General features: G+C 37.9%; 3 protein-coding genes across 15 annotated transcripts; 2 read left to right on the top strand and 1 right to left on the bottom strand.

Annotated features, from left to right (window-relative positions):
• The first annotated feature begins 1,200 nt into the window (after positions 1–1,200).
• On the top strand, positions 1,201–18,649 carry rufy3 (RUN and FYVE domain containing 3). 9 transcript variants are annotated; one of them, XM_079484823.1, is made up of 19 exons: positions 6,185–6,776; positions 8,957–9,016; positions 10,811–10,984; positions 11,185–11,302; positions 11,388–11,489; positions 11,575–11,698; positions 11,878–11,942; positions 12,043–12,108; positions 12,524–12,593; positions 12,751–12,843; positions 13,048–13,131; positions 13,805–13,972; positions 14,303–14,400; positions 16,442–16,561; positions 16,718–16,841; positions 16,957–17,033; positions 17,128–17,152; positions 17,244–17,315; positions 17,562–18,495. In XM_079484823.1, exons 1-19 carry the CDS (start codon positions 6,599–6,601, stop codon positions 17,703–17,705), a joined length of 1,962 nt encoding a protein of 653 aa, XP_079340949.1. In that variant the 5' UTR covers positions 6,185–6,598; the 3' UTR covers positions 17,706–18,495. The 9 variants fall into 9 exon arrangements, 8 of the variants coding, with proteins under 8 accessions (XP_079340948.1, XP_079340947.1, XP_079340952.1 ...); XM_079484822.1 differs by lacking the exons at positions 6,185–6,776; positions 8,957–9,016 and adding an exon at positions 1,201–1,707 and having other exon boundaries at positions 17,562–18,649; XM_079484821.1 differs by lacking the exons at positions 6,185–6,776; positions 8,957–9,016 and adding an exon at positions 1,206–1,707 and having other exon boundaries at positions 17,128–17,167; positions 17,562–18,510.
• On the bottom strand, positions 18,649–21,138 carry grsf1 (G-rich RNA sequence binding factor 1). The gene is made up of 9 exons (XM_079484901.1): positions 20,791–21,138; positions 20,562–20,703; positions 20,311–20,466; positions 20,057–20,191; positions 19,840–19,975; positions 19,483–19,607; positions 19,269–19,369; positions 18,930–19,065; positions 18,649–18,776 (listed from the first exon to the last, which is right to left on the bottom strand). The coding sequence occupies exons 1-9, from the start codon at positions 21,001–21,003 to the stop codon at positions 18,724–18,726; spliced, it is 1,197 nt and encodes a 398-aa protein (XP_079341027.1). The 5' UTR covers positions 21,004–21,138; the 3' UTR covers positions 18,649–18,723.
• On the top strand, positions 20,347–27,780 carry mob1ba (MOB kinase activator 1Ba). 5 transcript variants are annotated; one of them, XM_079484914.1, is made up of 7 exons: positions 21,466–21,639; positions 22,733–22,763; positions 24,206–24,372; positions 25,419–25,512; positions 25,600–25,733; positions 25,995–26,158; positions 26,401–27,745. In XM_079484914.1, exons 3-7 carry the CDS (start codon positions 24,318–24,320, stop codon positions 26,476–26,478), a joined length of 525 nt encoding a protein of 174 aa, XP_079341040.1. In that variant the 5' UTR covers positions 21,466–21,639; positions 22,733–22,763; positions 24,206–24,317; the 3' UTR covers positions 26,479–27,745. The 5 variants fall into 5 exon arrangements, with proteins under 5 accessions (XP_079341039.1, XP_079341038.1, XP_079341040.1 ...); XM_079484911.1 differs by having other exon boundaries at positions 21,468–21,639; positions 22,733–22,956; XM_079484913.1 differs by lacking the exons at positions 21,466–21,639; positions 22,733–22,763 and adding an exon at positions 20,347–20,675.

Here is a 27,780-nt window from a genome sequence, read left to right as displayed (position 1 = left end):
ATAATAAAACAGATTTGATGATTTTATGGCGCAAAAAAATTATAACGTCACGTTGATGTGCGCATGCCCAAAATCTGACGAGTAGGATGAGAATGGCCTTTTGGATTTGTGATTCGATATGCAGAATGTTTTTGGCGCTGCTTGATTGCTAGGTTGTTCCCCACTCTACCATTTACTTACAGTGCTTTGGAAATTATATACTGTTATTTTATGTATTTTTATTAATTCAATTATTTATTAATAAAGTAGTATAACACACGGTATACGTTTGTTTTTAATGATTACACACCCTGCAATCAATGCTTCTTGAATATTTCAAGATGTTAACCAACATCCTGTTTCACAACCCGTTTTCAACCAATGGTGTGTTTTCCAAAATTGTATTCAGATTTTCTGTATTTGTTAGCTGTTTTTCTTATGTTTTTGTATTGAAAAACACAGAGAGAAAATAAAGATACCTCATCTCAGCAATGCAAGCTTTATAAGGTCAGAGATTTCCTCTAAGGTCGAAGTGACAAGGATGTGCTCCTGCTTCCCTCTTAAGTCTCTCTTCTTTGGCATATGTTGAAAAAAACATAATTTAAGGAGCATTTCTCATATGGATACCAAATATATTAAGTCAATCAAAATGTTTATATGGATACCAAATATATTAAGTCAATCAAAATGTTTGTGATTCCATTATTTCTTTTTTTAAATGTTTATTTCGGAATTTGTTTCCTCCTATGTAAGGTTCTAATATACCAAGTACACAAAGATGGGTAAGACTAAAGGAAAGGCAATGGCGCCCCCTGCTGTTGCTTGGGACTATCTGCATACACGTAACAAATAACTAAAGTAAATTCTGGAGATTGTCTAAATAAAAAAAATGTGCTTTGTTCATTTTCACCCTCAAGAAAACAACTGAAGTAAACCAGTAATAATGTGGCACAGATTTTAAAACCTATACAGGTGTCATCTGCACCTCCCCAAGACCATCAAACGTTGGCAGTGATTTTGTGGGAACTTCTCTCTATACGTAATAAACATCAAGGCTTAGTCAATGTGTTTCAACTCTATATGAAAATGATGGATCGTCCATCATATAATTAAAACAATCGATCAAATAAAAAGTGAATGCTGTAACGGTTGTTTCATTTGAATTTAATTTGTACAACGACAAACGACATCTTTTTCTATTCGGGTCAATGAAACTGAACTGCTGTTCCTTTAAATCGCGCTCGATCAGCTGAGGTACGACGTCACAGCAAATGACCTGTTTTTGAATCGCATTTTTATTTCTTCCTTTTCTTGGGCAGGAATATAAACACGCGACAGATGATTACTATGTAAAAAAGCCTCACAGAATACGCGGTGATGTTGTGTATAAGAGATCAGTGTTAAACTGCTGAGCACACAGTTGTGTTGACGCAGAGCGGTCACATGAATTTGAACTGAAGATGGCGGATCGGAGCTCACCAGCATCGGAGCACCAGAGCACTGAAGTTGCTCAAACTTTAATTTCATCTAATGAATTCCTTAAACCCCACATGAAGGAACACGATGGACATATAGCCAACAGTCCGGAGGAGTCGCTTTCTCCGGCCTCGGTCATTTTCTTTAAGGAGGCGCTAACTTATAACTCAAGTATACAGTTTTCAAAGACGAGCTCTTCTGCCGCACCAGTGCGTTATGATTTCCAAATTGAGAAGACCAAGAAAACGAGAAGTGAGTATGTGATATGATCGTTTGTTTAAAGCGTCATTTAACACACTGTGGTAGTGTTTGTTTCACATGAGCTTTCAGCAGCAGTATTTGATACGTCCAGCATTTCTCCCTCTTGTCTTTTTTCAATGTCAACAACATTGCAGCATGACAGCTACTACAGGGTCTATGCACGTTTGCAGTGTGCGGCTCTTTTTAAGCCTATTTTTCTGCAATTTATTTATTTATTTATCATTCATAAAGCAGCCACAGTGTCCTCTGTGGCCGAGCTCATGCTTACAGTACTGTGAGGTAACGTTACTTCCGTTTTGGCTTTAGTGTGGTGATGTAAAATACACTGGCAGTGATGTAAACCTAGTTAGCTGCCTACACGAACCGCATACTGCGCATTATAAACACAGGCACTTAGTCAAAGAAGGCAGACCATAAGATTTAATCCCATAAGACAACCCTGTAATGTTTTTATTTGATTATTATAGTATAAGTCACAAATAAATTGTTTTCTTATGTCAAACAAATGAACTTGAAGGTTTTGCAAACTGTTTTATATTTATTGCACATGCATCATTTGTCTTTTTCTGCATTGCGGTGCACCAAAATATTTTTACAGTGCATTAACTTCATAGAGTTGAATTGGTAGATGGTGTGATTTGTGTAGTATGTGGGTCAATGATGTATAACGACCACTTATCATGTGTTGGGACCAATAATATATGTTATTTGACAGGGCTCTAGAGTCTAGGATAACATTTGAGACAAGTGGCACTGGTGCTACCAAGTTATCCAGTTGGTGGCTCCAGCTCTTAATTTGGTAGCACCAGAGTCATGGGGTGAGGTAAGAAAACGAATTGTTAAAACTTAATTCAAATGTGTTTAAAACATTCATAAATCTATTAGAAATTAAGCAAACCGTTATTTATGGTTTAATTGTTTTTATTGTATATGTAAACTCTCTTTCAACACTTTACCATGTTGGAGGCACTGAATAGAAATCGCACATTTTGATTTTGAAAACATGACTCTTCTTTAGAAATAAGGCTCTTTAATGCAAGTCAATAATACCCGAGAATCGCTATAGCCATATGTTGTAGCATAACGTGCACTTCAATTAATTATTTTCTACTCTGAACTTCACGCACGAGTCAGCAGGATTTACATTGTTTGTAGTTTATTTAAATCTATTCTACATGGATGTAGACACACACACATTTATGGGGAAAGAAGCACGGTAACACAGTAAATAGGCACGCTTTTTTATTAAGAAGAGATAATTTAGTTAAAAGGGACAAGACTTGCCAGAAGAGATAATTTAGTTAAAAGGGACCAGACTTGCCAGAAGAGATAATTTAGTTAAAAGGGACCAGACTTGCCAGTGTGTGTATGTGCGTGATTATATTTAGATTTAAAAAAAATTAAATCTGCCAAAAGTTTTCTATGTGGATAAGGGTTAGGGCATGATTGGTGAACAAAATAAGTGGTTCACTATGTTGGGATGAGAAATATATGGAAATTGGGTAATCAGTCCAAAATGGGCAGTTTCCATTGGGTTCAGTAACAGTGTTTACGTTCAATGCCTCCAATATGGCCGACTTCTGGATTGAGGATGCGTTGTGAAAACCCTCTATTTAAAGCACATCTTTCTTTACGCTACTTTCTTCCTTTTATTGTTGTGAACAACTCTTATAAGAGGACACAATTCCTTTAATATCAGTGTGCGTTTTTGGGCCTGTCCTTTGTTGTTTTATTAACATTAAGCTGACGCTATTGGGGTTATCCTCCAATCACTAGCCTCCTGAAGCCTTATTGCACAACACCAGTACATTTCAAACTGTCCTGGGCCAATGGTGCTCAAGACGGTCCTGAGGAGCGGAGCCACCTCTGTTATAATAAGCGCTGTCCGAGCGGCATTACTCAGATTATTTTCCATCACAAGTATTTTCACAAGGAATCCAGCGACACTGTGATTTAAAAAAAAGAAGGTCTTCCACCTTGGCGGTCCAGATGTTGTGGATGTGCGTGGTTTGTGAGGGGCCCATCAACCCCACCAACATGCACTGTATTCTCTGCTTGGGCCTCACTCATGCAGAGACAGCTATTGGCAGGTCGGCCGGCCTAGACGGTGAAGACCTTACACTGCGGGCACTCAGATCCAGGCGCAACGTATCGCTTGGTGTGTTCGATAAACAGCACCCCACCCCAATGAGCGGATGGTGGGTGCCCAGCCGGATAGGGAGAGAGGGCGCGAGCCAGAAATCTCCTACTCCCCGCTCACCAGTGCAGAGAGCCTGGGACTGCGTCAGGGGCTTCTGAATCGATCCTCTTCAGGGAATTTGAGGGCCCTGCGCCCTTTTATGAGCAGCTTGCCTGGATATTGACCAAGGCTGTGCAGGACAGCCCGAAGGAGCCCCACAGGAGCAAACTTGACATGTGGTTCCTTAACCACACTGCTGCTCCGAGAAAGAGAGCCTCTTTTTTCTCCAACCTGCATAAAGAGTTATGCAAAGCGCGTCCGCGCTGGTGGATCAGTGATTTTCTCCAAAATCGGCTACATTGTGGTGTAATAAAAATTGTAGACCCTTAATTTCTTTGTAAGCAGGCAAACCCACAAAATCAGCAGTGTATCAAATAATTATTTCCCTCACTGTACATAAGTGTGTTTCAAGTTTAATATACAGATTTGTGGCTTTTCATAAAAAAATTACCATTGTAATCTGATATTTACTGATCTTTTTTTAGAAATATTTATTGGTTTTGTATTAAATTTATAATCATCGAATTAAATCGGAAACATAAGAATCGATACCCAGCCCTAATTTGGTCGCAGTCTAGAGTCTATGGCTGAAATATTAATCACTGATATAGTATATGCTTAGTTGTACGTGTATGTGATTTTTCAGGAAAAAATTTGCCTGTTAACTACATTTCAGAAGACAACTCGGAAATTATATAACAAAACATTATTTACCAAAAATCAAAGAAATGCAAATACTTTTACACTTTAAATATTGCGAAACTCAGAAAAAAATGTTAAGCATGTTAAGGAAATGAATTAATTTTAAAATAAATTAGTTACGACACATTACATGTTTTAAAGGGGTGGTTCAACGGTGTGTCATTCATTCTGACTTCTTAAAGTGTTAAACCTCCTGTATTCTCATGCTTGACAATTTGTCAAAAAATTTGTTGGACGTATTACGTAGTATTTCTGTGCTCCATACACTCCCCCAGTCTTCGTACAGGTTTCAGAAAGTTTTTTTAGAATATGAAAAATCGTTACATAACATCTTTTCTTAGTCCCTTATTGGACAATTCTCCCGGAAAATCACGCGGCATGCCCATGCATCGACCAAAGAGAGCTGGAGAAGGAGCATGCGCACACGTCACTTTCAGCAGGAGATATAGAGCGAGCACTATGTTTGCGAAGTTCAGCTGTGTTGTTTGTTTGCTGCATTTGGGTGATGAATGTTATATAAACTCTGGCTAAAACGCTGGATTTGGAGATCATTTGAAACTGATAAATGGAGCGGCGGTCCCAGCGCTAAAACATAATGGACATGAACCACATGCTGTAAGTAAAACTAATGTATTTTTTTTCATGGCAATGCGAGGTCACATGCTTTAGTTCTGCCCCCACACGCGTCGCATGTTTTCAGAAAATAATCATACAGCTTTATTTGTCTTTTATAAATGTGATCAAACTAAAGACTCTGCAGATATTGTAGGGTGCGAGACTATTCTGTAAGTACTCAAGATTAGCATGAGATGTACAGAAACTGTTTGAGTTAGGGCTGCTTTAAGGCTATGGCCAATTCATCTAGATGGAAATCACTAAAATCAATGTAAAATTTTATTCTGAATTTATGGTTACATCCCATTCATAATGTTTGAATATTTGCAATATAATTGTTTTTTTTTTAGAAGTGGCCTGTTGAAAATCCTTATACGTTGAGCCATGTTTTAATTTTACAGATCTAATAATGGAGCTGTTTTACAAAATGTGTGGTTTATGAGGATTAAAATAAAATGAATATGGTTTGAATAGTGGGTCTATGAATATAAAATAATAGAGCATAATAATATACCTAACAATCAATCGGTAATAAAATGTATGACCAGTTTTACTGGTTTCCCAAATAATTTCTTGCATCGCTTGAGACGCTGTGCATAGGTTAGTTCAATGTGACAGGACCGTGTCATGTTTATCTGCACCTTATGCGCCTTGCTTCTTGAAAACAGTTTGTCTGTCTAATAAACTGCAGCTTTATCAGCAAGAATCTAAATCTAGTCTTGATTACTAAGGCCTTCATGTTTCTCTTGCCGATCAATAACACCAACTCCCCCGCCTCCGACAGGCCCCTCGGGTGCTGTGCCCCCTTCACTGTCTCCATCTGCTCACGTGACTCCCATGATCCTCCTCAGCATCACAGTAGCCATCTTGGTCAACACCCTCCCATTTGCAGTGTGCTCAGCCAATCCAATTAATGCTAGCAGGGGCTGAGAGGGAGGGAGTTGGAGAGAAAGAGACATCTCTGAGTGTAGCTCGACTCACACAGCATCTCAATCCCCTGGCTTTGCCGAGCCAGAGCAGAATCGGGGAAGCCTTTATTCACACGCTGGAATTCAGCTTTTGTTGCTCGTTCTTGCTGCGAGGCTGTTGAGCACCAGGAGAAGAATAGCATCCTTTCTGTCAGATTTGCTTTGGACTGCTGTTTGATATTTAGTGCGTTTTCCTTGCCACCTCCTTTGTTTTTCTTCCTCGCTTCTACTGGAGAAGACTGTTGGTTGGACTTGATTTTTTATTGTTTTGCTTGTGTTTTGCACTGCATCTGTCTCCCTGCTGAGGGCCGCCATCGTGATTGTTATTGTCGACGCAGCAGCTATCAGCTGAGTCACCATGTCTGATCTGACGGCCCATAGCGAGGCCCCCACCCCCACTACTGACAAAATCACACAGGCTGCCAGGGAGACCATCTACCTATGCAACTTCCGTGTGTCGGTGGATGGGGAATGGCTGTGCCTGCGGGAGCTTAACGACATCTCGCTCACGCCCGATCCCGAGCCGGCTCATGAAGGTAGGCAACACTAGTAGGCCTCTGTTGCTCTTACTGTACTGGGCGGTGCTGGCCTAGCCTTCCACCATCATGCTCCCAGCATTCCTGCGGGGCATGCTTGGAAATGTAGTTTTTATGGAGTGTGTATTAGTTTATTTTCTTGTGGATGATTTGAGAAGCCATTTATAAACTATAAATAAGCTGTCAGTTTTAAAGTTTTAATCTGATTAAACAGATATTTTAACAGAAAATTATTTACTTGTAACAGATTATAGCTCCATTTAAGTTATTAATATCATTGTACAAATGTTTTCAGTGAGCATCGATTTTTAGATGCAGAAAATATAATTCTAATGTGCGGTAGTTTGTTTTGTGCTACTAGTTTTTATATGTTTTAATACCAAATAAAAGGCATTTGACAAATTTATATCATTAGTTCTTTTATTTATTTCCTAATTTTGAAGAATCATTTTTTTGAATAGTGTTCGGAGCTCACAATATATTGTTGTTTTATGTTCTACTCATCCAGTCCATTACTGTAGAGCCAGGGTTTACCTTGCTAATTGTTATAATGCGCCATTGAGAAACACAATTGTATGGAAACAGTACTGTTGCTCAGGAGATGGCCTAAAATGGCTTTGAAAGGATTGATCAATTGGCAAGAGTGAGATGTGAGCAGAGGCCACATGGAGAACAAGCGGCATCTCCGTTTACAATATTTCCTCTGCAATAAAAGACCAAGACAGCCATGTACTAAGATAGGAAATTGACAAAACAATCTGATATGGTGTCTGCACAGCTTGCATGTTTTTGATTATTGATTATTTTTTTGTTTATGCCTTTTCAGACACTTCCTCGTATTCAAGCTTTAAAAACATTTAGTCTCCTTACATTGGCATAGAACTGACTTAAGATACCCCCACAAACTTATTAATTCCCTATATTTACTCTGGAAATATTTAAGACTAGTCCTTTTCTCATTTCTAATTTTATCATTAGTTGTCTGTCATGTTGACATTTACACCGATGGAATATGTGAAGAATGCTTGTTTTACTGCATGCCGATGTTTGCTTATAATGCATTTTAGTTGAGTTTGGCCTCATCGAATGTCATTTATGGTTTGATTTGTTTGTTCCTCACAGGCAAGCCACGTAAAAACCTAGAGGCTGTTTACACGAAACGTTTTGGGGGGCTGAAAACGCAAACGTTTGAAACATGTCTCAAAGTTTTTGAAAACGACGGCATTATCGTTTCCATGTAAACTTTGAAGGCGGGGTTTTCCTAATAAAATACGCATGCGTATTACGTGTTCAGTCTATAGGCTTGTGCTAGTATTCCCCAAACAATAATGGCGGCCTCCATGCTGCTTGATTGTGCTACGTGACATACCCATTATCATTTCTCCAGCAAAAAGTATATTTACTGGACCACTACAACCAGCAAAGACATAGTATTTCAATACACAAACTATAAACTCACATGCATGCCGAAAAAGTAGCTTCTACTTCTAGCTTAAAATAGGGTATGCGTATGTCCGCAGGCACGTAGGGTTTATTTGTGGTGCAACTGCGCCATACCCTGGCCTGGCATGCCTAATACAGCATTTTTACTCGTTTTCCCAGATCCATGTAAATGCAGAACATTGTCGTGTGAACGTGAAACTTTTCAAAAACGCAAGGCAAACATATTCTTAAAGCTTGGAAGCATATTAAGAATGAATACAAAAACGGACTATTATTGCTGGGATTGGAAAATCTCTTCCTTGAGGTTTTTTGTTTGACAGATTGTTTTTTGATAAATTGCCAATAGAGTCTTACAGGACAAGTAGAGCATTTTTATTAATACCACATTGTCTAGTGTAGTCTGAATTGTGAATGTTTTGCTTTCCAAATATTACTCAAAGCATTTAGTTTGATTCAGAATTGTTGACACACATGGATGGCTGTAATGACTATCAACACTCCTGTAGCTATTATTCGTTTCAGACACAGGGTCTTATTCTCCAAACATTCAGCCTGAAAGTATTTCTGCAGTGCAGAATGGCAGTAAGAGAAAAAGAGCATTAGCTTGAACAGACCTTTAATGCTTTTTACACCAAAAATTGGAATTCCCTTTTAAAGTTTCTTTGGTTTACTCCCACGATGTGCATGACCCAATCCTCTTCTGCTTTGTTTTCTGTTTTCCATTGCCTTTTGCAAAGACTCATGGGAGGATTTCACAGATTTGATGGAGCAAATGCAAATGCTTGATGAGTTTAAAGGTGCGTATGGTGGCTTCATCCTCCCCAGTCCACCTCATCCCAGTCGCGGGCACCATCCTAAAACTAGAGCAGGCGTGGCCGTGCTGCCCTGTCTGTACTGAAGAACGGCTTCCCTGAATGGCACATTGGCACCACAGTCTTGGCACCTTTAGCCCTATGATTGTTTTCCTTCTTTGCATCTGTCTATCCCTTTCTGTTTCAGTCAATGGTTTTGTTTTTATTTTCCTTGATAGCAAAATATCTGGCTATTCATTTGGCTGAATTGCTGTTGTATGGCCTGCTTTGTCTCACCCTTCATGTTTGTCTTTGCTGTATGACTACTGCACCCTGTTTTCTGGCTGATTTGGCTTTTCACTTGCATGGTGTTACCAGCATTTCATGCTAGCAGTTTATAGTTCTTCAGATTTATCGACTGCAAACTGTCTGAGAGACTTTGATTGTCATAAGACAGTTTCAATTTCAATGTATCTTTTCCTTATAATTCTTAAACAATCCGTCTTTTGTGATGTGTAGATCATTCAACATGCATCTCACTGGAATTTGTAACTATTTTGCAACGTGGCTAACTCATGAATTCATACAATCATATTTGTGCGTTTTAGTTATATTTGGTTTTGGCCCAGTTAAGGGTGGGGTTAGGGGAGGGGCCTAAATATAGCTTTTTTCTCATGATCCTAACGTTTTGTACGAATTACCTGAGATCATGTTGGTAGTTTTGCGTAGCAATAATAAATTAGTTCTCAAAATTAGCATGCTCGGTGTAAAACCACATCGCATACCTGTTAAAGATGGTCTCTGAGCATTACTATGCTACGTTCCTGTATGAGTAATGGCTGTTGAAAATGAACTGGTTAAATGACAAGATTTGCACTATTAGCCTCTCTTGTGACATCATTTAGATTTTCACACACTGTCCTGAATGTTTAAATGCCTTTTCCTGAATTATTTTCCTTGCCTTACCTAAGAAATGAATGAAAAGTTGTTTTGTGCATTGAATATTCACTGAGAAGATGAGCTTATTTGGCATTGAGTCAAGCCTCTGTGCTTTTGTTAAATACACCCATGCCTTTTCAAAGAGAAGACTGAACTTATTTAGGTTATTCTGCAGGGTTATCACTAGATAGACAGTCACCGCTGTTGACTAATGCAGACAAGGATTAAAGAAATCGTTCACCCTAAAATGAAAATTCTGTAACAATTTGGTTGTTCTAGAACTGTATACATTTTGTTGTTCTGCTGAACGCAATAAAGTTACTTGAAAGAATGTTTGTAACCAAACCATTCTGGGGCACCATTGACTACAATAGTAGGAAAGACGTCTACTTTGGTAGTCGTGGTGTCCCAGAACAGTTTCCCACATTGTTCAAAAAAATATTTTTTATTTTTCAAGATTTCATTTTTGGTCAAACTGTTCCTGTAACTGGTGGCAAGGTGAGGTTTGAGAACAGAAACTGGAAATTTAATTCAGTAGAATGAGTGTCCTTTGGTTTAAAAAACTGATTTGTTGTAGGTTTGAGTGAGATTTGTAACTCTGAAAAGAATGCTTTTTGTGGGGGAACCTGTGCTGTTTGAAATGAAGCTGAGGAACATTTTACCAGTTATTTCCAGTTAAAGGAGAAACCATGTAGCTACAGGCAATATGAAGTTCTCTTGTAGTTTTTTGTAGACCCTCATACACTGCTTTCTTCATGTCGCAGACCTGTTAAATACATTGTTTAGTCAAAGTGATAGAATTTCATCATACCTTGTCCAATGTTTTAATGCATCCCTCCCTGGATTTCTGTTTAACTCTAGATCCGAAGGACCCTATTGCCATCGAGAGGCTTAACCTGATGAACATGGCCAAGCTGAGCATCAAGGGTTTGATTGAGTCTGCATTGAACCTGGGACGCACGCTGGACTCAGACTATGCCCCACTGCAGCAGTTTTTCGTGGTCATGGAGCACTGCCTGAAACACGGACTTAAAAGTGAGCAAAAGAATTCCTCAAGCTAAAGGGTCTATCCACAGATAGGAACCCCTGGTCCAAATTTTTGTCCTTTAGTGTTTTGATTATGCATAAAAAGATGACATGTTAGTTGTGAGTTTTAATGTACAGTAAATCTGAATCTTTATTTAATTTCTTCTCATCTACATTATGTATTATTTTCTGAATATTTTGTTTTGAAGGTAAGAAGACATTCCTTGGTCAAAATAAGTCTTTCTGGGGTCCTTTGGAGCTGGTGGAAAAGTTAACTCCAGAAGCAGGGGAGATCACAGCCAGTGTCAAAGACCTTCCTGGGCTCAAGTAAGAAAAATGACTTTTAACCCAAACATGGTGTCTCCTTCAGTTAAGTCTTTGTTTATGACTCTGAAGTTATTCTTTTCCCCAGAACTCCATTAGGAAGAGGCAGAGCATGGCTTCGCTTGGCATTAATGCAGAAGAAGCTCTCAGATTATATGAAGACCATCATCAACCGAAAAGATTTGCTCAGGTACGGATCATGTTGGTTAACCATTTGTTGCAGTTGTAGTCTTGCTTCCACACGTTCTCATATTTGGAACTGTTGTGTTCTTCAGTGAATTCTATGAGCCCAACGCTCTAATGATGGAGGAGGAAGGAGCCGTGATCGCTGGGCTGTTGGTGGGCCTGAATGTCATTGATGCTAACTTGTGCATGAAAGGAGAAGATTTAGACTCACAGGTATCTGTTACTTACAGTTTAGTGTACAGTGAGACAATGAAGGACCACAACTAATGAAATACAGCTGTATCTTGATGCACTTTAGATTCTTTGGATACATTTTTATAAAACGTAATTGCCAACAGGTGAATGCCTTTGTACTTGTGATGGGAGAAGTTTTTCTTTTGTACTTTCTTTAGGTCGGAGTCATAGATTTTTCCATGTATCTGAAAGATGGAGCTCACAGCAGCAAAAGCACAGAGGGGTGAGTTCACATTTAACTTTCAGTTTAGGCCAGATGTGTTTATCTCATACGGTTTTGTAGATCTGGTTTGAAAAGCTCTAAAGTTGTTCTTTGATTGCAGTGATGGACAGATCACAGCTATTCTTGACCAGAAGAACTACGTTGAAGAGCTGAACAGACATTTAAGGTGCAGTCAACTTTACCTAACATCAGCTCTTAAAGTGATAATTCACCGAAACATTTAAGTTCTTACATCATTTACTTAACCTCTTGTCATTTCAAACCTGTATGGCTTTCTTTCTTCATGGGGAAGACAATAGAAGATATTTTAAAGAATGTTGGTAGCCGAACAACGGCGTAGCGGTACCCATTCACTTCTATAGTACAGACACAAAGCCATTGCAAGTGAATGTTCAGCATACTGACGTTGTTCAGTAACCGACATTCTTCAAAATATCTTCTTTTGTCTTCTGCAAAAAAAGACAAGTCATACAGGTTTGAAATGACAAGAGGACACAACGAATAAGATAATGATTTAACAAATGGGGTGTGGTCTTGTCTAGATGCATGAATAATCTCAAATCTTAATTCCCGTTTCACAGTGCATCAGTGAATAACCTGCAAGCCAAAGTAGACGCATTGGAAAAATCCAACACAAAACTTACGGAGGAAGTGGGTAATATTCATAACTTGTGCAGTACAAGATTATTAACAGAATTGATATATTGTTGTGCACTCTGTCCACATGTGTTTAAGTGCTGTTCTGGGTTTGTGAGATTTGTTTCCCTGAGTTAAAATGTGATAATAGCTCAGCTAACCTTTTATTCAGCTTGCTGTTGCAAACAACAGGATCATCACTCTGCAGGAGGAACTGGAGAGAGTGAAGGAGGAAAGCACTTATATAGTGGAATCTAGCCGCAAGGTAAATTTTTTGTTTTTACCCACACTAATGGTGTTGAAGTATGGATTGTCAACAGTTATTAACTTGCATAGCAATCTATCTGTTTTTGTTGCTCATTCCTTAGCGAACCCACAAGCTTACTTTTAAACTGTAAATGTACACAGTTACACGGTATGAGTGGTTATATTCTCTGGTCTGAAATTTTGACCTGTATTCCACTTAAAGGCATCAAGAGCAGAGGGTACTGCTAATGGTCAAGTACTTGGAGACGCTCGCAAACAACTCAAAGAGGAGACTCAGCTCAGACTGGTGGGTAAAACATTAATGCCTGTGTGGGGCATGGGGTATAAGTGGCAGTCCTATGCCACCGTTAAACATGTCAAAAAGTGAAAAAAACCCAGAAAAACAATCAATAAAAACTGTACTGTACAGTACATTGTAATGACTTACATGTTGTGAAAGTGTAAGCCAGGCTGGTCTTACTGTATTTGTTAAGCTTGTGCCTATGCTGTTTTTAATCAAGCAAAATTGATCACCATGAACTTTCAATGTATAGAAAAAAATTTGTCTGGGGAAAAAAAACTCGATAATCAAGTACATTAATATTCAAATATACAATTGGTGCTTTTTGAAAGATAAAGCAATAGTTCACCCCAAAATAAATATTGTGTCATCATTTACTCATCTTTGAGTTCCAGAAATGTGGTAGTCAATGGGGTCAAATATCTTTCTCTGTGTTCAACCAAACAAAGAAATGTATACGGGTGTGGAACAACGAGAGGGAGTAATTCATGATTTTTGGGGGGTAAACTATCGCTTTAAATTTGAAATCTACAAAAAATGAAAGAGCATGATGCTTCTGTCTGTGTGTACAGCGCATGTGAAATTATTTTATCTGTCATTGGGGATGTTAAAATATTTACTGTTCTCTATAAGGAAAATTCTTGATCAGCTAAATCCTTCTTAAATTCATTTCGTTTAGGATGTTGAGAAGGAGCTAGAGCTGCAGATAGGGATGAAGCAGGAGATGGAGTTGTCTATGAAGATGTTGGAGAAAGACATCTGTGAAAAACACGACGCTTTGGTGGAACTCCGACAGCAGTTAGATGACATGCGTACACTCAACCATGAGCTTTCTGTCAAGTCACAGGTATGAGAGACATTCATAAATAAGCCTCCTTCCTTTATAACAGCATGAAACCTCTTTCCCCTGTCCCAGCACAACATGCCTGCTATTAGAAGATTACTTTATGTATATACAAGCCAAATACACATTAAGTTTAGTCAGATTAAAAACATTCAAATTTGAAAGCACCGGGGTGAAGCCATCCGACATGTGAACGCACTTGCTCAAAAAATGTAACGGATGAATTTCATTTGATTAAATGTGTCCCCTGTGTATTGTATGTCCATGCTTATAACCACGATTATGTCATTGATGTGAACTGTCATATATTATTGATGTGTATTTGAATTGTAGAGTTCTGATGCAAGTACAAAACAAAAGAGCGACATCATCGGCCGCTTGGAGGAGAAAACAAACCAGATGGCAAATGCCATTAAACAGCTGGAGAGCAGGTGAGAATATCTTACTGACTCTTCACAGGAGCAAATTTAAACTAAGCATTCATGGATTGAGGAAATTACTATTTACAATGAGATCCAACAGTTTGAGACTACTAATGGAAACTATTTGATCTATTAAATTATGTATTGTTTCCACTTTATCCTATAATAAATTATTGAATCAAAGTCAAAGTTGTTTTAAAAAAATCTAATGAATTTCATAGTTTTGCTTAGATATTCTTTGTGACCTTTTATTTTGCATTAATTACAACCTGACTAGGCATTGTTCAAACCTGATGATAAATAACAGGTTTGATCCAGTGGTAAATTTCGAGATTTGATGTGGTCTCAGGCTTTAGGACCCCACGGTAAATACTGTAACACGTCTTTGCTAGGAATGTGATTATTATTTGGGATAGGCATATTATCTTTGCTTAGTTATACAGTAGGTAACGTTCATAATATCATTGCTGTCCTTCTGAAATGTCAAAATCTTCGGGGTTTTTTTGGAAATAGAAAAGACACTGTATTTTTTTAAATAATGTGTCGTCAAAGTTGACAAGCACTTTATATTGGTGAGATGTTTACAGAACCCATTGACAAACATAAAGGGTGACTAATAATCACGAAAAATCACGAAATATGGAGATACAAGGTTTCAGAAGTACAGCAACACAACAACAAAATTCCCAGACAGGTTATTCTTTCTCACAAATGTGTATGCCTCCCAAAGGATGGCAATAATCTTGACCTACAGTAATTTCTCTCCTCATCTCTGTCTTCTGTGAATCATTTCTTTGGTATTTCTTCTTAATTTGGTCTTTCTCCCATGCTTGTTTTCTTGTGTTTCTACTCATTGTTCCCTGAGCAGCGAAAAAGACATGGCCAAACAGGCACGGAACTTGAACACAACCGCCGAAAAACTCCTGCAAAGGCAGCAATAAACATATTGCACCCGGATAGTTTCCAAATAGGCCAACATAAAAAAACAGATCTTCAGTTTGATTTTGCATAACATAGATGACTTAGGGTATTTATTTTATTACTGGGTTTCAGATCCATTGTCGTTATTTTGTTATGGACTGAAAACTACGGACGTTGCTTCTGTGTCCCCCGCATCATCTCTCAATATTGTACAGTTAATTCAGTGCTCCTGTCTCTAGTCTCTCTATGTGTGTTTTAACAGAAGTAAAAGGCAACCGTTTCGGCCAATCTTACAAATGGCCTGTTTCCAAATCCACATGGCTTGGGGTCAGTTATGTTTATTTCAAGTCATGGAAATGCATATCTATTAAACGGTTTCTCTACTTCTCAATACTGTAAGAGGCTGGCAGAATGTTGGTTCCTTAATAAAAAAAACATAACTCAGTTCAAAACAGCATGGGGATACAGTCCTAAGAAAAACATACAATCGTTGTACAGATAAAAGTATGCAACACCATATTATTAGCTTCATTTGTTAACACACATTAACCGTGTTCCAACCCTTGTTTAAAAACCTTGGACCTGAATATTTGACCATCTTGCCTAAGTTTCACAATGTTGGGTGCTTTGATAGATGCACAAGCCAAACATACTAACTGAATAGGATTCTTCAAGGTATATTCAGCAGGTTATGTTAGCTTTTTTGCAAGAAATTATGCGAGTGCAAGAATGCGTGCCTGAATGATTTCAAAGCTTAATGTTAAAGCTTTGGAACACACTGGAAGTTGATGCCAAATGATAAAAATTGACACCCGGCTTTATCAAATCTACCAACATCTGGATGATAATCTTCTAAATTGTGAATGGACTGAAGTGTATGTAAACAAAACGTAGATGTGAACTGTAGTACAAATATAGCTTAATAAAAAAAACAGACCCTTGTCAGACTGCTTTGATTTCTTTAGCGTTTACGGTTTCTGCAGTAGCCGTAAGCATCCTCCCGTTTTCCAACTGTCCTTTACAATCCTCATTTAGCCCTTCCATATGCTTTTATGATTTCATTCATCTTCCTTTTCAATGGCTTTTAGTTTTCATTTCACCTCATTAAGTTAATGTGGCCCAACTTCAGATGTAAGAAGGCGGAACGAGAGCGAGGTCTGGCGGACGAGGCGAATCGATTGTTCAAACAGGAGTTTGGGGACAAGATTGAAAGTCTGCAGCAAGAGGTGGAACAGTTACGAAAACAGAGGTACAGAGATTGATGTTAGTGGGGTTTCCTAGACATTAAAACTGATGGTTGACCGGTGTTAAAGCTGGCCAGTGCCGGTATCTAAAGAAACTGACAAATGGCAGATATTATGCAGATAAGTTATTATACTGTACAATGAAATTGTATGTGCAATAGATCAGGTTTGGAGCAGGAGCTCAGGAAATCGAGAGAGCATCACGGCAGCCATGGTTCTGATTCTCTGTTAGGAAAAACGCCACCACAGGGAGATATGAAACAACATGTGGAGGAGATCAGAAAGGTGAGAGTTGCTTTGTGATTTCTCAGTCATTCTGATCTGCAACTTTCTCTCATGTTTATTGTTCTAGATGTACAACATACTGTTTCCTGAAATGTACTATTCCTGGTTTATTTAGGAGTTAGAAAGCGTCAGAAAAGAAAATGACACACTACGCACTGTGCTTGAGGAAAAGTCGAGCCTTGGATCTAGTTTGTAAGTCTTTATAAATGCTGAAACAGACACTAAACTGTATACCTTTATCTTGTCCATTATTATTAAAAGGAAACTAAAACTTTCCTTTTCTTAGGACACCGTCACATGACGGCGAACAGGTGCTCCATTTAACTGTCAGTTATCCTTGTCATTTTTTTTCTTAGATTATTTGAAATTCCTTTTAATGTTGTTTTAACTCTTATTTGGTAGGATCAGTCTGAAGACATAGTCCCTTCAATCTGTCCTATGTGTGAAAACCAGACCTCACTGACCTCACCTAAGGTACCAACGCAATCTGTACCTTAGCAAATGTAAATGTGTATGAATTGTTTCAACCTAATGACTAAAACAGAATGTAAATGTTTATGTATATATGTAATATTTTAAATCCCAGAATCCAACGTGGTCTTGGACTTGGGAACCCTACTGTGTATTTTACAAAATATTTACAACACACTATTGATGGTCATATTTCTTATAGCGGTTTTGTGCATTAGAGATACATTCTGCTTTTTTAAACAATTTCAGAAGCAATGTAAGAACTGCAGTGGGATTTTTTGTGAGGACTGCATGGCTAAAGAACTTCCTCTGCCTTCCTCCATCAACCCTGAACAGGTGTGTGATGTCTGCTATTCGCAGTTACTGCAACAGTACGCCTCCACACCATCCTGAGACTCCTCCTCCTCCTGAGAGCATTGTTCTATCAGCACCAGTAACGGGTTATTAATCGATTAAGTGCAATTTAGATTTGTAAATATTCTGGTTATCAATCAGTACCAGACATCTCATTTATTTTTACCCAGTGTTTGCCAAAAAGGGATGATGTATGATATAAGCTGTTAAAAATGCTTTAAGATTGTTTAATGCGAGTATATCAACATGTAATTCTTGAGGTGACTGAAGCTGTCCACCAAGTGGATTAATGCAGGTCTTTTACTTGAAAAACAAATGGCATGGGGATAATTCAAGTGTTGATAAACAACATAATAAAAAAAATCTAAATAAGGGGATGTATACAAAATAGTATATTTAGCTTGTTAAACACTTGAAAAGCAAAGCACATGTACAAGTTTGTCATTCATGAGTTTATAATACATATTGGGTGTGTACACAAGAAACTTGTTAATGTTCTTTCAAAGCTCATAACTTGATTTGGGAAGCTGAGCTAAGTTAAGATCATAATTATAAAATAAGAGAAAAGGGTAGGCCTGCTTGTAACAATACAGTTTTATTATATTGTCGATCACTCAGTCTGTCTATTTTTTATATAGGTAGTTGATCATGTGGTGACATAAGAACATGCTAAATTACATTATAGAAATAATAATTGTGCATGCAGTTTTTATAATATTGTTGTCTAAATCTACAAATGCTTTTAAAATCCTTCTTTAACAAAGGAAAGACTTTCCTGGACACGTTTATATGAATTTTAAAAATTATATTGATTAAAGTGTCTGGTTACATGCCTAACCTACCCAATGCGAACTACTGATATGAATCAAATGCTTGACAAGAAAATATTTTTTTCAGAAGCTAGAACTTATTTCAAATTTGCATAAACTACATGACTCCGTGGTCTTATTATTACTGTCCGAAAAATAAATTCAAGGCAATTCAATAACAATATCTTTTAATGTTGAGTCATCACATAAAATGTTACAGGACGGTTTAAATCAAGTTCACTTCGGTCTTATTCTTCCTTCGTTGATGGTGAATTCAGGAACAACTCAATGTATCGCTCCACTGGATGACACACAAAACAAAAATATAAGAAAACATGGTTAACTTATGTTTGTAATTACAGAATTTTTACAATGTTTTTTTACAAGTGCTACTTTTAGGCAACAATGACACTAATATAAATTCAACATAAATTGACTATTTTGTATCACTTACTTATGTACTCTCTGTCTTTGGACATGGCTGCTACTGCATCCTGATGTGTTGTAAAATAGGCCTCAGCCTCACCAGTGGGTCGTCCTCCAGGACCATACTCTATAAGAACTCTGTCCAGTCTGATGGGAGAGAAAAACTGCAACAGAAATACCACTTTGGTCACTTGTATAAAACGTTATGCACATTAAATGGGGTAAATAAAATCTAATTATCATTGGTGAATAAAAAAAATTAATATATGTAACAGTTATGAGAAGCAAAAAACGAGAGATGAGAATGCACTAAATTAAAGTTGATATAGTTTCAATGGCATAAAATCAAGAACCTAACCTTACTTACATTTACAATGTCATCTGCTGTACATCCATAAGGTAAACCTCTCATGTGAATCAGGTTATCAGGCTTAGAGGAACTCTGATGGTTTGTTGACACTTGGTTTGCTGAGCATTGAAATAAACACAGTGATCTTACACTTGGCATAACACAATCAATACTTCCAAGTTTGGTTGTAAAGGGACAGGACATATAGTAATTCACTCAATTAAGCTCTCACCAGTTCTCGACTTGTGCAACGTGGATGTGTGCAAGACACTCGCTGTGTTTTCTGATGTCACATTTCGCCCTCTTCCATTCTGTGCCTGGATCTCACTTTTTCTGCTGGGGAAGATCTCAATGTACCTGTACATATCATAAAAATGAATATAATAATCAAAAATATATAATCATCAGTATGTCAAACTTAATCCGCACATTTTCAACTACAGCATTAAAGGTTAAAGGTATTTGCCAAATTCATAAACGTAAGTCTCTCATTCGGCGACAACTGTACAAAAATTACAACAGGAAAGCATATCGCATATACATAAATAATGAACATTTTGCATTATGAATTAATTCATGATTTACCCACCTGTTTCCCATGACCTCTCTGTCTCTCTCAAGGGCTTTGTCTGCCATTTCCTTTGTGGCAAACTGCACAAAAGCGTCCCCTGAGTTTTTGCCTCTCCTATATACTATTGTAACTCCATCTTCTACAATCTGTAACCCTGTTTTGAAAATGTCAAAACGCACAAATTAAACATCATCAGCAAAACAATATTTATCTAACGTGTTTTAAGGGATTTTACCTGAGAAAAACTGAATGACATCCTTTTCTGTGCAGCTGAAGGGAAGACCTCGGAGTCGGATCACCCCATCCGACGCTGAACTTTCTTCTGTAGCCTTTAATATGGCATCAGCTTCACTGTTTGTGACCTCATACACTGAAAGATGACATTTATAACGGAGCACAGTGAACAATTCATCTCACAAACGCACTGTATTTATCATTTTTACACCAAACCGAGAACTGTAGCTGGGTACGCCTCCAAATTCCCTTCACCTTCAATATAGCGCTGCCCTAGGTAATGTTTGTGCTGGTCTAATGCTTTGCCAACATCCTCCTCGTGCTCTAACTCGATGAAGGCCTGTCCAGACGGCCTGCCATTCCTATTGTTTAAAATATGGATTCCTTGAACTCCACCACGGATCCTACAATCTATTAAAGGAATTACATAGAAATCATATAATCAATCATATAAATAGGGATTTACATATGTAAATCAAATCTGTTGCAAATAATCTTGAAGGTACCAGAAAAGAAGCTCATGATGTCTTCTGGAGTACATGACCAAGGAAGACCCTTGGCACGGATGATGAACACTTCTTTAGTCTGGGTCTCTTCAAGGGGAGTGTATTCTGGTAAAGGTGGGTACTCATCTTGTTTAGGTGGTGACTAAAAACATCGAAAGTGTCAGACTCGAGAGAAAAATGTCAACAAGAATCATGCTTGAAAAAATGCATAACGTTACATAAATGGTACCTCAGAAGACAGATTTCGTTGGTATGATGTCCAGATATGTTTGGTGTTATAGTTTGCTAAGCACCTCGCTGCCCAGGAATGACTACATCGAGTTCGTGCTGCTGCGGATGGCGCAGCTCTAATATAATCCAAAGACTCCAAGCAGGAAAACTGCTGTCTCCTAACACAGCGGAAGAAAGACAACACAATCGAGCTCCTGCTGAATACAGACATTGTACGGTCGAAATCTTTCTAATTCAACTTTAAACTTCAAAAGGAGCTGCGTTCATTCAACCCACGTTGACCTTTGGCATCAGAGGACAACATGACGTACAGAGCACGTGCGCACATCGACATGACTGTGCTTTCAAAATAATAGTCCTGAACCCATTAAACATAAATGTGAACTTTTTTACATGAATGTGAACTAGACATTATTATAGTTATAAATATATAAAAAAATTAAATTAAATGTATGGTTTTGTGCCAACTACATGAACGCAAATGTGAATTTTGCTTATCCACAATTTATGAGGTCAAATTGCTGAATTAAAATCGTGTTATCTTTATAATAAATGAATGTTATGAGTGTTCTAAAGTCACGGACAAAACTAAACCAGACCATCATTTTTTAAGTCAAGACTCTTGTGGATGAGGGATGCGCAGTTCGTATGATCGCGAGATTTGGCTTCTGTTGAGACTTTGGATAGGAAGGAGAACTTTTGCACAGACAGGATCAGTGTTGTCGGATTGTTAAGGACATTGATCCTGAAATATCTGGCTTTTACATCCTCTGACGGTCAAAATAACGGATCGATATCGATTTCTGAAGCCCAACGCGTTTCTTCAAAGAGAGATGAGCTTTTTATTGTGAGTATGATTGGCTTCTGTACATGGAAACATTGATAGCTAGTTAGCAAGCAAGCGAATATAATACTGCTTGTGTACAGAACCTGTATGTACATGATCACTCGTGACTCACAGCCTTGATATGTTAAAACTGCGCCTTCATAACTTCATAGAAACACCCTGCTTAATATTGTCGCAGGTCGGTGATGGTAACGTTAGTGCGTAGCCGTCATATGTGACACTGTATTCTAGCCATTGAACAATACTTCAAGTACTTGACCCTTAACGTTACATGACGCCAAGAAACAGCTGCGTAAAGCATAATTTGTTTACGCGTTGTTTACTCCGATTTCTGTGATCTGGCTGTCATGTGCGTAAATCTGAAATCTCAATGAAGTGATCAAATGAATTGGGTGATACTAGCCAAAACATTGTCTGTTGGTGTAATGTCTTCAGAAGCAAAAATGTAACGCGTCAGCAGTTTAAATTGTACAAATCTCTTCTGCTTTCCATAGAAATCAGAAGTAGGCTATGTTTTAACTTATGCTGTGCCATTCATAAACCATTAGATTTGATAGAAGTCATTTTTAATATTGTTCAATTTGCATCACTTGCATTACAGGACCCACATACAGCACAAGGGAAGATAATTCAATTGATATGCTCAATTTATCTTAATGAACATGTGCTAGAGGTTTCTTACCACTTTTCTTGCTTACTAGAACATAGGACAAGTTTTTGCTCAGAGAAGGTCTTTAAGTTTGTTTAGCTATTTTGTGCCTGGAAATTTGACATCTGCTTGGTGCTTTAAAGCCTCTGCTGTGCTCTGATGAAATTTCATTGGGGCTATAAGATTTGGCTATACATTCAGTCGATACAGCCTCTTTATTTGTGACTTCGTTATTATGGCTTGATATGAATGATCAAATCGTGATTAGTTTGAATCATTGATCATATAGCAGAGTCAACGTGTTTTTTACACTAGTCCAGCCTAATAGAATTCCATTTGTTTTATTATGGCACGCAGGCACTGTGCAGGGCATTAAAGGCTTCATTTGCGCCTCTTTCATCACTTGCTGTGCAAACTCTGCCCTGTGTTTTTCTCTCTGAACAGGTGGACGAACTAAACAGCAGCTGTTTACCCGGTGAAGACAAAGCTCTGTGGTGTTGATAGAAAAACAAAAGCACATAGGCCAGACATCATGGGGCAGTTTCCCAGACAGTGCTTAAGGCCCAAGCATACTTGACTTTCCGCGTCCGTGTCGGGCACAAACGTGTCCGCACAGCTTCCTGCGCATACTCATCACGTCCGAATGAACACATGCACAATACAAATGAGTATGTGCGCTCTACTAGACCGTCAGAGGGCAATGCTGAGTCGTGTCATTTACAGACCGACTCCGAATTAATCATTGAGGAAGTGTTTTCGTGTTTCCAAACAAACAGTATGGAGAAGGATATGCTTCTAAGCTTACTGTTCTTGGTTTCGGCTTGTTGGTTTTGTATCATTCTTCTTCGACAATAGCAAACTGCACACTTTCTGTGTGTGTATTGACGACTAGTGGACCCGTGCACTTTTTTTGGGCATACGCTGTTGTACACGGCACGTCAGCACGGTCTCAAAATGGGCTGCATGTGGACGGACGGACCATACTTCCGCCTTTAAGCCTAGTCTCAGACTAACTTAAATGTTAGAGATGTCTTGATCGAAAACAAGTTAAACTGGTATAAATGCAATTGTTTTGTCTCAAGATGCACACCAGTAATGTTTCTTTGTAAAGTATGTCTTTAAAAAACGATTTACATATCCTAATTTAACTAAGGCCTAGTCCTGGTTTTAGATAATCCCTGTCCGGGAAACTGCCCCCATGTGTGATACATGTTGAGTCAGTTTATGAAGAGCAGTATCTCGGCTACAGTTAATACATTGTTCATCACATTACACAATTTATCAAGCTGCTTTTAGACTTGAATCTGTATGTTCAGCAGTGTTAATGCAAAGGGCCTGTTGACGATCTCCGTGTAGCTTTCTACTCTCCCCTGAGGATTTTGTTTGTTGAAAGAGCTGTGAATTTTGCAACGATAAAAGCTTTTGTGAATCTTGTCATCTGAGAGTGAAAAGTCGATACTTTTTGGTAGCCGTTTTTTAACACAATAAGAAAATGCTGTATATGAACTAACCAAATAAGTTTTTGCATTTTTTAAGTTATCTGTTCTCTGTTATGCCATTTTATTATTTTACATCATGTGAAAAATTTGTTCTTTTTTTGCTGATTCAGGAGTTTTGCTTGCAGTGCTGTAATATACCTCCGCTATTTTTTAACTAATAATCCAGACAAAATCTTGCATGAGAGCCAAACTGACCAAATTTCAATAGTCTAAAAAATGAATTTTAGCCTTTGTAATTAACCATAAAGAGGGCAACTGAATTGGTATTTGGAAGTATTTTCTAGAAAAATATAACCATTGTCATAACAACGGTAAACCGATTCAAGTTCATTAGTTCTAGGATATCATTTGTCTTCCAAGCTCATACCCCACGTTACACCTAAAACTGCTGCTTTCAAACTTTTCTGTCATTCCACAGTGGAAGCCGCTCGTCGAAGACGTTCAAGCCGAAGAAAAACATTCCAGAGGGCTCGCACCAGTACGAGCTACTGAAGCATGCAGAGGCCACGCTGGGCAGCGGAAACCTTCGCATGGCTGTCATGCTGCCCGATGGAGAAGATCTTAATGAATGGGTGGCAGTAAACAGTAAGCATGTGACTTTCATCAGTGTTACACGCTAGCCGAATCTGGAAGCTTCTCAAAATAGCGCTTTCAGTTTAGAAGAAAGGTCTGTCTTGTTTTTGATTAGTTGTACCAGTTGAGTGTAGTTGTACGTTTTGTGTTGCACTTCTTTTGGTCGTGGTTTGATGTCCTGTTTAGCTTTGGCAAAGAAACCAAGGAATATGAGCTGATGTTCATTCTGCATACCTGAGATTGGAGTAAAAATCACTGACCCACTTTATATCAGGTTCCTTTAAAAACTATGTTACTGCATAACAACAGTGTACTTATTTGATACAAATGCATTGTATGCATTATAATAATATTTTTGCATGCAGTATTTTAAGATGCATAATACAAAGTGGGACCAAAATCTGAAATGTATTTATGTTGAAGCAAGCTTTGCTACCTTAACTTCAGAGCTTGAGGCTTCTTCTATTTATAACAATAGAGATGTACTGTAGAGTGGATCTCTATTCATTAGCCTCAGGGACAGTAGGCTAAATACAGACTCCGGCAGAGTTGATGTTGCCAGGGTTTCTGGTTTCATGTAATTACTGAGGCTCATGTAAAGGTGGGTGTTTCCCAGAATATCCTATATAATATACAGGGTGTCCCAGATGGGTTTTTCTCAACCCGCCTTTCGTGTGTAGATACTGCAGGGAGTTTGTAGAAGATGAACAAATGGTGCGCTTATAAATATCTTGAGATGTCATCTTGGCTTGAAATGATGCGCCACTTGCGTTTGGGATTGATGCACAAAAAACAATACCCTAAAGTTCATATAATGTATTTAAAAAATAAATGTACCAAGTATGATCTTAATGAATGAAAAGACCAGCAGACACCTGCTGGGGACTAGCAGTTCAAACTTAACATTCGAAACCGAATTATGAAGTATGATGGCTTTTGGCCCTGTGTGTGTATATACATTTACAGATGTGCAGTTGTTGTGTGAGGAAAAAATATATAAGGGTAAAGTTGATCCTGTATGTTCATACTGTAATGCTGCACGTGTCTACTGCCCATAGCTGTTGACTTCTTCAACCAGATCAACATGCTGTATGGGACCATCACAGACTTCTGCACTGAGGAAAGCTGCCCATTAATGTCTGCTGGACCCAAGTAAGTATTATCACAATAAATAATTGCAAACCTTTTGTTTGTGTCTACGTTTGTAAATTAAATGTGATTCTTGTTTGTTATCTGCAGGTATGAATATCATTGGGCGGATGGCACCAACATAAAAAAGCCAATCAAATGTTCCGCTCCGAAATACATTGATTACCTGATGACTTGGGTCCAAGATCAGCTTGACGATGAAACACTTTTTCCTTCAAAAATAGGTATTATACAAATTTCACAACTAGCAACATTGATTTTCTTTTTTGAAAAGCAAATGACCAAACAAAAGCCAACAGCCAATCACATTTTAATAGCTATTATGCCAGTAAATATATAAGCATGAAACTCATAATCCATGCCAAAAAAGAAACTGTGGCTGTATATATAGTAAAGGCACGTTCAAGGAACTGTTTACTAAATTAGAAGTGAATTGGACACAAGGTGGAGCTTTAAGTGTTTTTTTTACTCTCTGACTCTCACAGGGGTTCCTTTCCCAAAGAACTTCATGTCAGTGGCCAAGACAATATTGAAGAGACTGTTTCGTGTTTACGCTCACATCTACCACCAGCACTTTGATTCTGTAATCCAGCTGCAGGAGGAGGCGCACCTCAACACCTCTTTCAAGCACTTTATCTTCTTTGTTCAGGTGTGTCATGACTCATGAGTGAAGCATTGGCTGCATGCTTTTGTTCATTTTGGGATTGGTCTTTTGCAGTGTTAGACCAAACAACTGAATATTCATTTATATGTTTAGGATTAGGATAAATAATATTTTACATTTTAAACAATTAGTAAAGTCTTGCAATTGATTTATGTCGTTAATGCTAAACCTTGTATTTTTACTTGTGGTCATATTATAATTACTACTGATTTATTTTCTCTTTTTAGGAGTTTAATTTGATTGACAGGAAAGAACTTGCACCCCTTCAGGAGCTGATTGAGAAGCTCACATCCAAGGATAGATAAATCTGCTCCTGTCAGCACATCTTTTCCCATTTCTGTATACAGACAGCCTGGCTTTACTCTCTGTTTTTGACTGGTGCGTGGGAATGTTTCCTCAGAGTTGGAAATAGGCTGACTCAAAAAATCCCTTGACAAGCTACAACTCAACCATAGGTCAAGGTCACAATGGAATGATACTAAAGTCTTTTTGAAGTTGTCTCGAACACTATCTAAGTGCCTGATATGTCCACTTGCAAATGTTAACATTTGTACGATAACACCACTTATTATGCTTTTGACTTTTTAGGAGTACATGCATATTGATGATAAATAGTGTCATGTTGTTTTCTCTTGATGGATTTATTTAGAAGTTTATAGATAAAAATACTGAATGAAGCATACACTAATTTTCACAAATACGAAGATTAAAAATCTTGGATGTGTTTTAACTACTACATGTGTCTCATTAGGTATTTGGAAATTTTGTTTCAGTTTCTGTCGTGGAACGGCTTTGTTTGCTTCCTATTTTATCTAGCCCCCAGTGAATGGCCCCTTGCTTGTTGTGACACCATTCACTGAAGAAATGTACCTTTGGGTCTGCTGTTATGTGAAAATGCTTTTATACTGTTATGTTACTTCTGGAAAGTACTTATATTGATGAGCCAGACTCCCAGTGTTTCAAGGATTGTCTGATACATGCTGGGATAAAATGAGCTGACTATGCAAGATTGGTATTTCCTGTTATTTATTTACTTTTTTGTAGATACCCTCTTATATACCAGGCATTTAAATTATTTTCAAAAAACGTTCCTCCTACTCCATACACAGGCCCACAATAAACCTAATGAGATGATGCATTTCTCTTGCTTTTTGCCCTGCTGTTCTGTTCAGTCTTTCACACATCCATAATGAAATCTTTAACAAAAATTCCATGAGGTGAATGAAAATTCAACCCATTTTATGTCATTTGAAATGAGTAAATTTAACAACCTGCTATAATTTAAATTTTCTATATGTTTGGTCTTTATGCAGTTTTACCCCGTGAATTTTGATTTATCTGAATGTTACTGAAAATGTCATTATTCTGAATTAATGGCTAAAACGATTTTTACATCACTCCGTTTTAAAACAGTTCAAGATTTATCATAGACAACTGTACTACACATTTTTGATCGCAAGATGTATATAATGTCAACAGAAAGGTATGCAATTGGAATAACGTGAAATGCTTCACTTGCTGAATTTTTGTGGTACAATGCTGAATGCTGTTTATAGAATAATAAACCTTGTTAAAAAGATTTGCCTTTTACATTTTTTTCATTCAGG

This window comes from Barbatula barbatula (genome assembly GCF_947034865.1).
Source record: "Barbatula barbatula genome assembly, chromosome: 2".
NCBI lineage: Eukaryota > Metazoa > Chordata > Actinopteri > Cypriniformes > Nemacheilidae > Barbatula > Barbatula barbatula.
The sequence above is the reverse complement of the archived record's forward strand: the minus strand, read 5'-3'. Positions and strand labels throughout refer to the sequence as shown.